Genomic DNA, 16,067 nt, shown 5'->3' with positions numbered 1-16,067 from the left:
GCTGGTCATGGTCTCCCACAAGGACACGCAGCCTCAGTAAGAGTAGTGGTTCTGTAGTCCACTCGGAGTGGTCAGCGGTGAAATACAGACTCACTGGATATACTGAGGGTGCAGACGCTGTATGAGAGACCGATGCGGCTCAGCCTAAGTCACTTAAGAGTGTCCGAATCCTATTAGGCTACGTGCAGACTTAACCTATTTGTAAGCTCCTCTAGCTCAACTGATACCAGGCATGATGCAGACAATAACTGCCTCAACGTGTTTTTAGCTGGCAGCTACTTACCACTACAACAACACCCCATAGCGTTTGCTACTGAAGCGATTTAACGGCAAGAAAAACAATCTGACCCCTTGACCTCACCAGCCCTCACCTGAGACGGGTAAGCAGGACTCGTTCTGGACACACCAGCCCAGGTCGCTGGGGGCGCGGGGCAGTGCGCCGGCGGTGCCGCTGAACATCACGCACGACTGGCAGTCGGACAGGAAGCGGGCCAGACCCAGACAGCCGTTACTGCCACACTGGGGAGAGAGAGAGGGACACGGGTCAGGCAAGGCAGAGGTGCTTTATACAGGACATACAGTACAGGCAGTGGACATGAGGTAACGAATGAGAATAAAATGAAGAAAAAGTGGAGAGGGAAAGAGAGAGAGGGGCGGTGAGAAAGAGAAAGAGGGAGAGAGAGAGAGAGAGAGAGAAAGAGGGAGAAAAAGAGGGACATTTGTTGTGGGAGTAAGGGTATAGGAGTTACCGGATTTGTAGGCTGGTATTCCCGACAGCGGCCCTCACACCAACTGCATTCTGGGTTTTTCAAACAAATGCTCTCATCTGGGGCTTCAGCACACAACGCATCCTGTCACACACACACACACACACACACACACACACACACACACACACACACACACACACACACACACACACACACACACACACACACACACACACACACACACACACACACACACACACACACACACACACACACACAGAAAGAGAGAGAGGGAGAGGGGGAAAAAAGCAAATCAATGAATCTACTGTGCTATGACTCACTCAAACATTACGTAACCATTCAAAAACACACCTACACCACAAACAGTGGTTCATTAACTGTGAAGGCTGAGGAAGGCTTTGTTTTTCCCCTTAAGGCTAAAGCACACAGGTTGAGGTCAGGAGCCCTGAGCTGTTTGGAGCCGGTGACCCTGGGTCTCTGTGGGCACTCACTCTCTTCTCCGGGTCGCTGCTGACAAACAACGGGACCTTGTACGCCACCAGGTCGCTCCGCGCAACGCCACTGTAGCCCCCGGCAACCAGGAGCACACGGCCCTCCATGACGCCGGCAACATGGGAGTAGCGACCTCTCACTGCATGGCCCCCTGAGAGGAGAGAGGAGAGAGGGAACGGAGTGGGGCGAGGAAGAGAGAGAGAGAGAGGGGGACCAGAGAGAGAGAGGATGAGAGACAAAGAGAGAGAGAGAGACAGAGAGGGGGGGGGAACGGAGTGGGGCGAGGGAGAGAGAGAGAGAGAAAGAGAGAGGAGGGGGGGGAATGGAGTGGGGCGAGGGAGAGAGAGGGGGGGCAGAGAGAGAGAGAGTGGATGAGAGAAAGAGAGAGAAAGAGAGAGAGAGAGAGAGAGAGAGAGAGATAGAGAGAGGAAAGGAAATTAGTTATCTGAGCACTCAAATAGGATTAGATAATTGTGTGGTGCTACAGGTGAATCGATGAGCGTGTCTATGCAGGCGTTTAGTGCTGTGTCTGCTGTTGGACACTCTTATTGTAGACATCTTCAAGGAACACACTGCTGTGTTTATTTAATGCGTTTGGTTTCACACAAATGTGTTATGAATTGAAGATCTAAATTTTTGTCAAGCAGGAGCAAAGAGGAGGTGGCAGCCAAAGCACTGGAGCTGAGTTCAAACAGTCCTGAAATCACTGGCCTGAGACTGGACATCTCCCGGCCCTGACAACGGAGGCTCTCAACTCCTCCTGACCGAAGGCATCAAACCTGTATGGACTACTGTGATTCACTCACTGTTGACGTTCTTCCCAGCAGACACCCACTGGTGGCAGCCCAGGTGGTAGAAGAAGATCTCGTCGTCATAGCACTTCTCCTCCTGGTAGTGAATGTGAACGTTCCCTCCTGAACAAGGAGAGGATGGGAGAAGAGATGGGGTGGGTTGGGGAGGTGGGGGTTCAGAGAGACAATCAATATATAAGAAATATTCAACTACAACTAAGTATAAGTATAAGTATATATACTATTTTGATCCCGTGAGGGAAATTTGGTCTCTGCATTTATGCCAATCCGTGAATTAGTGAAACACACTCAGCACACAGTGAACACACAGTGAGGTGAAGCACACACTAATCCCGACGCAGTGAGCTGCCTGCTACAGTGGCGCTCGGGAAGCAGTGAGGGATTAGGTGCCTTGCTCAAGGGCACTTCAGCCGTGCCTACTGGTTGGGGTTCGAACCGGCAACCCTCTGGTTACAAGTCCGAAGCGCTAACCAGTAGGCTGCCCCCCAAAAAACTAAGTATTTACCAACTATTCAAAGAACTGATCTAATCACAAGAGCACTCCATTCATGCAGCATGTGGTTGGAGGCAAGGAACAGCAATGAGGAAGGAATCTAGGAATTTAGTTCCTGAGACGTCAGAGAGGGAGCTGTGACGTACCGTACACCACCATGTAGTTGCCGATGATGGTGGCCGAGTGGAAGGCCCTCTCGCGCGGGCCGTGGGCCGTGAAGCGGGAGCGGAAGTTGGTCCAGAAGCGCTGGTCCACATGGAAGGCGTCGGTGGAGTTGACACGCTGACTGAATCTGTGAGGGGGAAACAGGAAGCTACTCTCAAAGGAGCACTGAAGGAAGACAACCCCTCAGCTATCAACAAATAGGGCTTTCACAGAAGGAACACTACTCGCTGAATACGTTTTAAATTCTTCTGAAGGCAAATGAGAGAATACAACAGTGACAACTCTGTGTGTCACGTGACCTTGAATTGCCTTGTGTTTATATTTCATAACTTTTTTTTGAACGCGACATCAAAAATATAGCACTTCAAATGCTTCGCACAACAAAAAGTTGGCGAGGTAGCATGCACAGACACGTGGGCACTTCATTGGTCTCTTCTGAAGGATGTCCGACACGCCGTGCCTTCCTCTCCGTCTCCTCTACCTGGCCGAGGTGGGTCTGTGTCCGCCGTAGACCAGCAGTGTCCTGGAGTGGGCGTGGAACACCATGCTGTGGCCGGCCGTGGCCGGCGGCTTTCCCCCCGACGGCTGCACCGCCTCCCACGCGCCCTCCTTCAGCTTGAAGCGGCTCAGAGACGACGAGAACATGTCCTCCTCCGTCCGGCCTGCGCAGAGGACACACACACACACACACACACACAAGGTCACGCAGATGCAGAGAGAGAGGACACAAAGACATGCACACATGAAGAGAGGAAGAGAGAGTGTGTGTGTGTGTGTGTGGGAGGGGGGGGGGGGGACAAAGAGAGAGGTCATGGAGGGCCAGGCCACACATTCTGGACAGGGGGTCATTATGTTGACATTATGTCTTATCTGTGTGTGTGTGTGTGTGTGTGTGTGTGTGTGTGTGTGTGTCTGTGTATGCATGCGTGTGTGTGTGTGTGTGTGTGTGTGTGTGTGTGTGTGTGTGTGTGTGTGTGTGTGTGTGTGTGTGTGTGTGCATGTATACGTTTGTGTTGGCATATGTAATGATGCATACTTAAATGCAGAAGAGATAGTATCAACCACCAACAATATACAACATAGTCACTTGCACCGTTAACATTTGAAAACGTTATCCTTGTGCTCCAGTTCTTCCCTGGGTCAGTCCTCCGAAATGACCCAGGACCTGCTGCTAACCAACAACATACATTCTCCAGTCAGATGTCCTCACTTACCCCCAAACACATAGAGATAGTTATCCACTATAGCTGCGGCGTGATTGGCCAGTCGTGGTGCACCCGGGGCGTCTGATTGGCCCAGCTGCTCCCATACGTCCGGCTGGGGCCGGTAGATCCACACATCACTGGCCAGAGAGTGGTCAGAGAGCTCGCCACCGTAGATCACCATACAGCCCTGCCACTCAACAGCTGTGTGGGAGTGACGTGGGGCCTGAGAAAGAGAGAGAGAGAGAGAGAGAGAGAGAGAGAGAGAGAGAGAGAGAGAGAGGAGTGAGAGAGAGAGAGAAGGAGTGAGAGAGAGAGAATGAGAGGCAGAGGGAGGAAAAGACAGGGGTAGAGACAGACAGAAACAGAGAAATTGGAGATAAGTTCAGATGTTTACAGAGAAACCAAAGAAACCAAAATCAAAGACTAAGAGAAGCGAGAAAGCTCAGTTTCTATCTGAGCTCAACAGGAGTTGCTTGCATGACATGCATTACTGCAGTGTTAATGGCAGGCTCTTACTGGGGCTTTGGAGATGGACATTTTCTCCCACAGGTTGGCCTCAAAGCTGAACCTCCACAGGTCACCCAGAGCTCTGTTCAGGTCAAACCCTGTGCAGGAAACAAGCAAAAGAACAGGGTTCAGTCAGGACCACTTTAGTCAAAATAGTTTATTGATATGTAATAAGTTACATTTGGCGGTATGGCTCTGTTCTGGGACCTCCCTACCCTTCCGTGTGCCAACACAGAAAGCCTAAGGCAGCGAGAGCAGCAAAGTAGATCCCCCCATAAGGAATACAGAACAGAGCAAGCATCAATGACAACAACATTGAATAAGATAATAACCAATCAGGTGGAGTTGGGGGTGGAGGTGGGTAGCAGAGTGGCTTGCAAAGGGAACGCAATCCCAGCCATGTTAGAGCAGCTTAAAAGTAGGGCCTACATGCCTCTCAGCCAATGATGAGCTAAGGGTACTCTCAGCTGACAGGCCAGCTGATCAACCAGCTGATCGGCCAGCTGAGCTGCCAGCTGACAGCTTGGCTTGACTCCGTGGCCTGCCAGAACTAACGCTGTGCTCAATTTATCCACAGCAAAGGAGCTGGAGGCACAGAGACGCATGCTACCACGTGGCTCTCCTCAAATCCCCCTTCACACCATTAGACTTTCCCAAATCCCCTCCAGCTCTCGTTAGCCTCTCACCTCCGAACAGGTACATGGCCCGCGTGGAGGACAGGTAGACCCCGGCGGAGGCGGTGCGGGGGGGCACCTTCACATCGCCCTCGCTCACCTCCCACCACTGGTCTGCGCCGCTGTCGTCGTGGAGACCGAGCTGGCAGCTCTGCCCGACGTAGCCAGAGCTGCAGTTGCAACGTTCACCCTTCTGTATGTGTGTATGTGTGTGTGTGTGTGTGTGTGTGTGTGTGTGTGTGTGTGTGTGTGTGTGTGTGTGTGTGTGTGTGTGTGTGTGTGTGTGTGAGTGTGCGTAAGAGGGAGAAAGAAAGGGGTGGGGATTAATAATGAACAAGAGCTTAACATTAGAACTGCTGCAACGGTTATTTTGACCGTTTAAAAAGTGCCATGGAGTGGAATTCACAGTCTTCGGTTCCCTCATTTCTTTTCATTATTGTTCGTGTCCTTTCCTCTAGGTCTTCCAACCTTCTTGTTGTCCATCATACACACTGTTCTCAGTTCCTCCCTCCCTTTCCCTCTCTGATCCTTGCTGTGGGCCTCTCTTTAGAACAAAATCTTCAGAACAAATAACAACAATCACTGGTTTTCCACCCTCTGGCTGTCCATCAGCACTATTCTCTCTCTCTCTCTCTCTCTCTCTCTCTCTCACCTCGTCACAGTGGCCGTGTCTAGTGCAGGCTACGGAGCAGAGGGGGGTGGTGCAGTCCTCCCCTCCCCAGCCCTGGTGGCACTGGCAGCGGGAGGAGGCCGTGTCGCAGCGGCCGTGCCCTCCACAGGCCCCGGGGCACACCGAGAACGAGTAGGTGGCGTTGAAGCCCAGCAGGTTGTAGTTGGCGTCGCTGAAGAGATGGAGCAGCATCTGGGGGGTTGGTGTGAAACGGACACGGATGAGGGAGGAGTGGAAGGGGATGAACACATGGATGGAAAAAAGAAATGGAAAAAAACAAGAAGGCATTAAACATGAACATCACATACAAACACAAAAAAACAAACAAACACACTGACACACACACACAGATGCACACACACACATTCTCTCACAAACACACACAGTAAGGAAACAATCTTGTGGTTTGCGGCTCGTCCTGCTCCGTGACTCACTTCCTTCATAAAAGAGGAGCTCACGCTGACAGCAGAGGAGGGGAGAGACGTTCCTCACCTCCCCTCCTCCCCTCCCCTCCACTCCTCTCCTTTCCTCTCCTCCTCCCCTCCTCTCCTTTCCTCTCCTCCTCCCCTCCCCTCCCCTCCACTCCTCCCCTCCCCTCCCCTCCTCTGGATCGGCGGAGCACTCACAACACCCTCCCACAGACTCAACTACAAACAGGAGACAGGAGCTGAGGCTTCAGCACTGGTGGGACACAAAGGCCGTCTCGCCTTCTCGTCTGAAGCTCCAGGTCAGCACTGCAGGAGGGAGCCGTATCTGCGCCAAACTAGCAGGATCCAGGCAGCACTGCACTGCTTGTGTTACAGAACCCCGCCCTTTACATTCACTGGAACTTAGTCTAGCAGGAGCACATTTAGCCTACGCTTCACTAGCGTGGTCTCCAGAGTCGGTTAATATTGCCAAGTGAGTAGGTGGAGGTTTATTTGAGTTCACAAAACATCACATCTAAGCCAGAGAGGGTTAAAGCGGATAGTAATCAAGGATCTTTTGTCTAAGCCTTGTAATGGCTTGTAATGACTGCCTTGTAAGCCTTGTATTCACAAGTAATGACTACAGATGAGCTTCTTGATATACAGGATTACAGTATCACAAGGCTCAAAGTCTTCACTTACTACTAAATAGATAACGTATCAAAAGTAAACCTTTATGCACGCAGATAGGTATGCATGCAATGAGTGTAGAAGAGTGAAGGTGGGTGTGTAGAGGTAAACCCCCTCTCCTTGCCCCGCTCTCTCTCTCCCCCTCAAGCTCAATGTACACGCGTCCCTCGGCAAAAAAACATTCACAATCGTGAAAGCAAGGACGCATAGAAGACGCTAAATGATTATTAAATCTGGTTAGCATCATTAGCATGCTGCACACATTTGTTTAAAACTCTTGCATTCAAGTTGACTGCTCATCTCAATACCAATGTTTTCCAAGACTCAAAAGAGCTTGTCCCAAGGAGAAGAAACTTAAACACACGTGGGGAAACTGAACAGTCCCACCAGTAGACTATGATAAGCTAGCCAACTATGCTACTTTGTTTACAACATCCAGGCTTCAACCAGACATCCAGGCTTCAACCAGACAGCTGAATTAAAAAGGTAGAGTTGTAATAAAAATAGTAGGCTATAATCTGCATAAAGTCAAGAATATCAGAAATTCAGTATTTTCTCTTTTTCTATCAGGATATAATATAATTAATATAATACAGATACAATAATCTATTCTAATCCTCTGGTGTTCCAAGGTATGCTATTGAAATGTTATTTAATAAAATGTCTAGGTTTTCTACACCCCCCCCCCCCAAAAAAAAAAAGTGGTTCCAAAATGGTGATACAAACGAAATCATACGTTTAGTGTATCGTTACAGCCCTACAGATAATGCATGTCTTTTCTGTGACAGTGACTGAGTAGGAGTCATCTCTGTTAGGCCTTACTTCCCAATTATGAACGGACATCTTTTGAATATGTCAAATATATACATTTTTTTCTTCTTCAGAGTCACAGCCACAAAAGCCACACAAACACAAACCAAATACAAAAATCCATTCATAAACTAATGCAAACAAATACTAGGCCTAATCCAGGCTACAAACATACTTCTTCCATTCAACAAAGCATTCAAAATGAGCACTCATTCAAGAAAATCTCATTCAGTATAATTGAACCCCTGTTCATTCAAAAAAAAGTAATTTAGTCATAACAATGCAGCTGTAGGACAGCTCTTTGTAGGTCTACTAGAGGTAGGCAAGTAGAAATAAAGACACAATAGCAACAGCAAAACCGCACTGCATGGACAGGCAGAGTCAACGGGAGGGAGGAGGGCAGACGCATGGAGTAGGGTACCTGGCCAGATTTGGCCTCGATGGGCTGTGGCCGGGTGTTGCCACTCAGGCTGGCCAGCAGCGGGCTCTGGTAGGAGTCTCCGTCGTATACAAACAGGTAATCATAGGTGCACTCCGTCTCCATGAAGGTGAAGTTCAAAACGATGCGGTAGTTGCTACCGGGAGCTAAACGAGAAGGTGAAACATGATCAAAGTAAATCACACTGACAGGCAGGGATATTTAAAAACACATGATGTGTGAGCAACATTTTGTTCTGGGCAAAACACTTGGTTCACATGATTCGCAACAACATCAAATGCTTCACATGGGTCGTGAGGGAGCCCTTTGAGAAGCAAAATGAAATTCATGCAAATAGGGCTCTCACAGGGACAGCAGAGATACTGCATTCACTGCCTTCAGCTAGGACTGCACATGATGCAGTGAAACTCTGAGGAAGTGCTGATATCAAGATGATATTGAGAACAGGATAGAGGGTGAAAATTAACATTCTGATTTGAAATGTTAACTCTAGCCCCCCTGTACACTTTCTACAGTATCTTTCCAATGGATCGGCTGGTACTGTTGTCACTAAATAATTTAGACTGGTCTTGATGCAACCATCATTATCCCTTTCATCATAAATGAAATTGAATTTCCCCTGGGGATCAATAAAGTATCTATCTATCTAAATACTAGTGCAGTGCCCATTCAAACATGCCATTCCTGAAGAAAACCCGTAGCCCAATTACATGGCCACAGGTATGCCTGCTTTAAAAATAGGATAATAGGGAAACATCATTCCAGCTAAGCACTCAATAATGAATACTAAATATTATAATATATTAGCCTATAATTAATGTGGCCTCTAATAAATGTGTAATAAATTTAGGCATGGCTGCATGTGACATTTCTACAGATCAGAATGACATAAGCCTAACAACTGTTTTGAATTAAGGCTAAATGTGTAGGCCTATTAAGCTTACTGAATAACTTCCTAATACTGAAGACACACCATTTTGTGGAATGATGCATCATTGTTTGAAATTTGCAATGATGTGACTCAAAAACAGTCTTTAGCATAAGTTACGTCGCTCAGTCTGCCACTTGTTGTCTAGATAGATAGATAGATAGATACTTTATTGATCCCCAAGGGGAAATTCAAGCTTATCGTATACAAATGTGGCATTAGCCTATCGCTCGTTTCAATTTGGGACCTTGCAGTCGTAATTGTCGTTTGTTTAGTCAAAGTCTCAAGTCCAAAGTAGCCTGGGCTATTCGAAGCGTCAGTTTATGGCACATACCTTTATACTAGTGTTTCTCAAAGTGTGGTCCGGCGACCACTGGTGGTCCGCAAGCTATACCAAGTGGTCCACGGGCAGACGTGGTAAAATATAATATAGAGGAGTTGTTTGCAATATTGAACCAACTTGTATGTAAATCCAAACAGTTCTGCAACACTGTGTAAGCTACGCCAGTTTAATCATATGAGTCCTCTGACACAATAAGCAAGGTGCCAAGATAATAAGCAAGGTTGTTCAGTGAGTATGTCTATTGTGTAATATACTGTTGAAGTAGGTCTACTGTTTTTTATTTTTTAGCTAGGTGGTCCGTGAAGTTTCTATTTATTGGTCAAGTGGTCCTTGGTCTGAAAAAGTTTGAGAAACACTGCTTTATACCCATGTGTGTTGGCGTGTTGTTGCAAAATCCGCATACTATCATCAAAGTGAGACCTACTGTAGCCACACAATAGACATGGGGTGGAGCTCCCCTGAAACTGGTCCCCTTGCAAACAGTGCAGTGCAGCGATAAACGTCCTACGTAAATAAGCATATTTTGAAATATGCATTAAAAAATCTTCAAAATCAAGATTGCACACCTTTGTGCCACGCTCGAGCCACATATGAAATCTTAGGTCAGTCTGACAAACGGTCAGCGAGATATGCGTGCCACAGACATTAGGACACACAGACAGACACACACACACACAGACGCTTCTTGCTTTATAGATAGATGACACTTGAAGAGATTTAGGCTGCAATGTTTCGGCAACTTAGCCATTTATATGGAAGCAGGCTTTCACAAACTGACTTCACTTGGACTTAGGGATGCACTGATATACCAGTTTAATTATCAGCATTGGGCGGTATTTTGTTCATTAACTGGTATTGGCCTATATCTGCTAACAATATGACATTTAGTCATATTCAGCCAGACCAATATCATGCTACTTAAGCTAACCAAGTGAGGCCTTGGTCAGTTGTACTTGGGTGGGAGAAGTGGACTGCCGTCCTTCAGATGAAGTCCCGACTCACTGTGGTCATAGTCAAGTCGACTTTTCTTTTCTTGACTAGGCTATTCAATCTGGCCCCCTAATCATCCCCCAGTGTAATTGTCTGATTCATTCATTCCCTCATGCTGAGGTGTGGTGAGCATTCTGATGCATAATGGCTGCTGTGCATCACCCAAGCGAGTGCTGCACATGGGTGGTGGTTAGTGAGGTTTCCATTTCCCCGTAGGGATGTAACGGTATGAAAATTTAACCTCACGGTTATAGTGACCAAAATTATCACGGTTTTCGGTATTATAACAGTATTTTAAAAAGTGTGTTCAATATGTTCAGAAAGCACTGATAGGCCTACACAAGCTGAAATAGTTTCAAAAAGTGTCCCGTTCATGTTTAATTGGCTATGTGCTTATAGCTTCACTTACCCTAACATTACTTGGAGGTTGCTATTACTGTTATTTGGATCCAATGAGTGAGACCAGGCTTGGAATTTCACCATTCTGGAGGCAAGGCCACTTGGCCTTCAGTTGGGCATATTTGGTGGAGGGCACAAAGGCCACATGTTAGGGCACCAGGGCCAAAGTTAACTATACAGTAGTAGGCTATAAAAATGATCAAAGTTGTATAGCCTATTCACTGCAGTAGACCTGCATCACTGTATGAAACATTACAAAAACATGAAATATGACATATTACATAGAACTGCAAATTATCTGATCATCTAATATTTACAGATATCTAGGCTATATTTAACATTTATTTTATATTTGTCCTGTTATGAAATCATGTATTGAACAATTTAAGCACAGTTCAGCTTTAAGAAACTCAAATAGCCTAGATGCATGCTTAGCATTTTGTGATCTACTTTCACAAACTCTTAGTCAGCTGTCCTCTGATTTACTGATATCTAGGCGATATTTGTAACATTTATTTAGTATTTGGCCCGTTATGAAATCATGTGGAACAATTTAAACACATTGTAAAACTTAAAGCCCAAATTTGGAGACATCCATGCATGTCGAAATTTACTGCAAATTCAAAACTGGATTACTCTGGAACGGCTAACTGTACAGGGGACTGTTTTAGGCTACACCTTTGTGTTCGGTAAGGTCTGCTGTTTATTCTGTTATGGTTTGTCGTGTTAAACGAAAGGTTCGTGAAGTATTGCACCGAGAGGAATGGGTAGGGAGATGGACGCAAAACCTTCAGTAGAATTTATGATTAAATTGAATTATATTATTTACTTTTCTCGCGAACCGTTCACCACAGCAATTTGCGGCTAACATCATTTAAAAGCTGAGAAAAAGCTCTTTCATGTGATACTTGTGATGTGTGTGTGATGAGTAGGCTATACTTCGCGAGTAGTTCAACTGAGAAGAATGGGTGAATTTAGACGCACTTTCTTTCTTGCGCTGTCACTTTCTCCACTGCGTAAAAGACTAAATTAATTTGCGCTGTGAATATTTTGACAGGCCATAGGCTAAATAAAAATCGCCATTAGTAGGACGCAAAGCAGAATATTGAAAGAAGGGCACCAAGGCCAACGTGGCCTGTAAACCTCTGATTTTCAAAGGGACATCACGGCCAACGCAAGGGCCAACGACGTGGCCGCCGTTAAATTCCTACCCTGAGTGAGACCAAATTAAGTGTTCGAAATAAAACTTTAGGCTACTGTGTTCTTCTGATAACGTGAGTGGAATGGATTTAATGTGGACGTGAACATAAAAAGACGCAGAGTGGCTAAATGATACAGTGCAAGGTTTGCGTGAAAATATTCCGCCTTTTAAAATCAGTTGTAGCCTAATCCAAATAGCAGTTAAAACCATCAATTAGACAACAGAATCAGTAGGGTACCAATTTTGCTTCATTGTATCAGGCCTACTGTATGTCAAAAGCAGGCTCGGATGAAGCTGGGAAGGATTAAACACACGGTTTCAACACCGTGGTAATCAACCGTGATAATTATGATATTTCAAAAGAAAACGGTAATTGTTATCATCAACATTTTTATCACGGTTTATCATTATACCGGTAATCGTTACATCCCTATTTCCCCGTAAAGTTCTGTGTAATGTGTGTTGTGGTAATTACCAATGGCAGTGCCTGATGTTTATCTGTTATGTTGCATAATTTCTAGATGCTAGTATCTTTTGTGCAGACTGAAACATTTAAAGATAGTGCTATGAAGGGCTGAAAGTGTGAAAATGAACTTGAAAATGTGATGAATATGTTTGCTTCCCTGCCACTAAAGAGTATAATTAACAACAATAAGGAAGTTAACAATCAGTGCATCCCTACTTGGTCTGTGGTGTTTCTGGTGCACACAGCACACCTCACACAGCACTTTCTGATGGTTAGATTTAAAGTGTGATCATCTCTCAGGTGATACACAGTTTATATTATCATTATCAAAGACTCTATAACATAACAAAACTCCTGCAGAAGCGGTTCCGAATTTTAAACCTTTAGCTAATTCACATCCCCCAAACTAGGGCTGCAAAATCATCGCAATATGAAAAAACGCAATTCCGCAAAAGCTATAAATCATTGTGCACAGTTAATTTTGTCACTTTTATGACATTTATATTCATGCCATCCTCCTTGACTGTGTCACTTCTTGTTAGTGGGTTTGCTTGTGCACAAATTAAAGAGACATTTGGAATATTGAACTAAATCAATTAATTAATTCACATTCAAAAATCCTATTGCATCTGTCTATCTTGCAGCCCTACCCCAAACCCTTCTCATATCACATAAACAAGGCTTTTTTCCCACATCCCTGGGACTTATCAAAGTATCAACACTCAAAGTGTTCTATCTCTCAGATATCTCACATCCATCTCACATTTCTGAGGTCAGTTTCACTCTGGCATCTACTAAATAACTGATTTCACATCTTTGGAACAATTCCTTATCAGACCCACCACAGCGCAAAATTAAATTCAAACACTTTAACTCACCTTTGATTAGCCATTCACAGTTACCATTCACAGAGTAGTTCCCTGGTCCGTCTGAAACATATCCTGGTGGACCCCTCAGCACCAGCCGGTGGCCCTTACAGTCACCTGCCAGGCAGCCGGGAACCCAGCTGAGCTGACCCATCCACAAAAGGGCTAGGAGAAGGACCGCCATCCTCTCCTCCGCCCGGGACAGGAGAGAGACGTAGGGGAAATGTAGCTGAGGTGGATGAGATGCCAGAGGAAGTTGGCTTACAGGCTGGCAACCTTCAGGGGCAAAAGAAAATTAGAGCATTATGGTGTGTGAGTACAGACCAAAGGTTTGGTTGCAACTGGACTTCTGAGAACAGGAAGTATTCAAATCGGCACGTTTCCAGAAAGAAAACAGTGTAGTGCTTCATTTTAGAGAACTGGTTTCATCAACATCATTATCTTCAGCAATAGCATTTGGGCAATAGGCAGGCGATCTAGACTAATAATACACCAGCACGTCGATCAGTGGGCAGAAGCACTTGTAGTTGATACCTAACGTTATGGGGTGTGCATGGTGTTTTTAACAGAGTGAGCTAGCTTTCAAATATAGATATAATCTACATGGAAAGCCAGATAAAATGGTGGTCTTGAATATAGCTTGCTTAGGCCTATGATTAAGACAATTTGTACAATCATTCAACAACCCCAGAAGAAAACATTAATGGCATAGCGTTATTGAACATTCAAGGACTAACTTGAATGTTACCGTTAGCTTCCCAGCAAGCAATCTGACAATACTACTATATCAGGCTAACTTAAATATCAATAGTAAGTTCGTTTCGAGTTACAGCCTGCTAACTCCTAAAATAATGATTGGCTGCATATTATTACAGACTATACTACACTTTGGAAAACATTATAAACCTACGCTGGCTGGAAGCTATCTACCACTTTTTCTAAATGTACTGTAAGTCCTTCATGTTAGTCCTCGTTAACGTTAGTCGGCAACCACTGTCTCTTTAAACCGCTAGCTTGCATTAGCATTTTAGCTTTCTAACCAGCTGTTTTGCTAGCAAGCTGCAGTAACCAACATGAAATGTTATAGCAAATCTAGCGATAGCATACGAATTTAGCTAGTTAGCTTGCTAGAATTATAAATTGCCCCTTAAAAACCATATAATCAACCTGTTAAATGTATACCAGTTAAACGATAACACACCAAATTGCACACAGAACACACACAATTGTAGCTGCAAAAATATGGCAGTAACAATAAACATGAAACGTCTTTCACAGATATAGCTGCTAGCTGGTTAGCTAGCTAACGACGACCAGCTGTTCCCCATACTATTGTTGACGTTATGATTTTAACGTTACTCACCAAATCCAATGTTTCTAGCCCCATGGCCTCCGTGTCCTACTGCTGTCGGCTAAATTAATTACATCATGGAAAAACAATGTATAATCCAGAGTAAATTACAATATCCGCCCGGTTCTTGTTTTGCGTCGTTACAGCAAGAATACCTTGCCTGAATGAATCTCCACGGATAGCAGTACTGCTGCTGAGCTACGCTAGCAAGCTGCCCACTAGGCTGCCTGCCCTACTCCTCCAAGGGTTGGCCTGGCCTGTGTTCGGAATGGTACCTGGGTGGGCTGCTCAGCGCACCCCCGGATGCATTCAGAATAAAGCACGCATTTCCATAGTCAGACCATTATAAATGCACCCAGCTTCATTTGACATGTGTCATGCTATTTCCGCCGTCTCAGACACGCCGATTCTTTATCATAGCAGACGATGCGAATCGCAACAATACGCTCAGATGCCTTGTTAGTGCGCGCTGGTTGTCACCACAATGTTTTGTTAGTTATCCGTTATCAAAAGCCCCGGTCAAACCCGAGAAAACTGTGCCCTCTACTGCCCCAAAACAGTACTGTAAGGTCAACGTTGAAAACTCACTAGGCCTGTAGGCCCTAATACAATATCCGCAATTATTCACAATTGAGTTCAAAACAAAAAGCAATCAAATTATACCCCATGCACACGCTCCTGACAACTTGCTGTCTTGTTGTCTAATCTCCCTTGCAAATTAGGATGATCTCTTTATAAAAAAAAAAAAAACCCATGAACCAACACAAATGAAACACTTGAAACACTTGCAAATACAAAATAATCCTGCCATTAAGAAGAAAAAGTAGAGGGGACAATACCTTAGCATGATTACATTTGAACACATTTGAAATGTTGTTGCATCCAGGGATATAGTGGTAAAAAAAGAGGTTGTTAAACTCAACTCAAAAATCAAAGATTCTAGAGCGGAGCTCTGTTCTCATACACTAGCAGAGAGGGAGAGAAAGAGAGAGAGAGGGAGGGAGAGAGAGAGAGGGAGGGAAGGAGGGAGAGAGAGAGGGAGGGAAGGAGGGAGGGAGGGAGAGGCAAAAACTATGATGAAGATCAAAAAACTAAATATTAAAAACCTCCTAACTGTTTTTTTCTGGCTTTAATCAAGCAGTAAGGCAACAGCAAAGACAACTGTCTTAGCCAATATTTAGCTATGGAGTTATAGGTTAGATTAGATTACTTACTAACTTAGGCCTTTTACTCCAAGAAGGAGCATAGGCCACTGACAATATTTCTCCACGTCCTGTTCTGTGCCAGCCTCTCCAGATCTTGCCTTCTGTAGTCAGCCAGCTCTCTCAGGTGTTTCTCTCCCTCTACCACGTTTGCACTGTGGGTTCCACTGAAGGGCTTGGCGTGTGATGGAATTCTTTGGTTTCCGCAATGTGTGCCCAATCCATC

General features: G+C 45.3%; 1 protein-coding gene across 1 annotated transcript in view; it reads right to left on the bottom strand.

Annotated features, from left to right (window-relative positions):
* The window catches only part of LOC143118780 (multiple epidermal growth factor-like domains protein 8), a 47,784-nt gene extending 32,675 nt beyond the window's left edge, over nt 1–15,109 (bottom strand). Inside the window, exons 1-13 of the mRNA XM_076279880.1 lie at nt 14,652–15,109; nt 13,301–13,564; nt 8,078–8,241; nt 5,732–5,941; nt 5,092–5,272; nt 4,415–4,503; nt 3,908–4,121; nt 3,175–3,355; nt 2,675–2,820; nt 2,030–2,137; nt 1,223–1,374; nt 750–851; nt 372–519 (exon numbers count right to left, since the gene is read on the bottom strand). Coding sequence (XP_076135995.1) covers nt 372–519; nt 750–851; nt 1,223–1,374; nt 2,030–2,137; nt 2,675–2,820; nt 3,175–3,355; nt 3,908–4,121; nt 4,415–4,503; nt 5,092–5,272; nt 5,732–5,941; nt 8,078–8,241; nt 13,301–13,472 — 1,867 coding nt within the window. The 5' untranslated portion in view covers nt 13,473–13,564; nt 14,652–15,109. The remainder of the gene's footprint in view (nt 1–371; nt 520–749; nt 852–1,222; nt 1,375–2,029; nt 2,138–2,674; nt 2,821–3,174; nt 3,356–3,907; nt 4,122–4,414; nt 4,504–5,091; nt 5,273–5,731; nt 5,942–8,077; nt 8,242–13,300; nt 13,565–14,651) is intronic.
* Nucleotides 15,110–16,067: the final 958 nt, after the last annotated feature.

The sequence above is a fragment of the Alosa pseudoharengus genome, unplaced genomic scaffold (genome assembly GCF_046254945.1).
Source record: "Alosa pseudoharengus isolate Yale_2024_CS ecotype anadromous, Long Island Sound unplaced genomic scaffold, YU_APseudo_1.1 YU_APseudo_1.1_scf_12, whole genome shotgun sequence".
NCBI classification, from domain to species: domain Eukaryota; kingdom Metazoa; phylum Chordata; class Actinopteri; order Clupeiformes; family Clupeidae; genus Alosa; species Alosa pseudoharengus.
The sequence above is the reverse complement of the archived record's forward strand: the minus strand, read 5'-3'. Positions and strand labels throughout refer to the sequence as shown.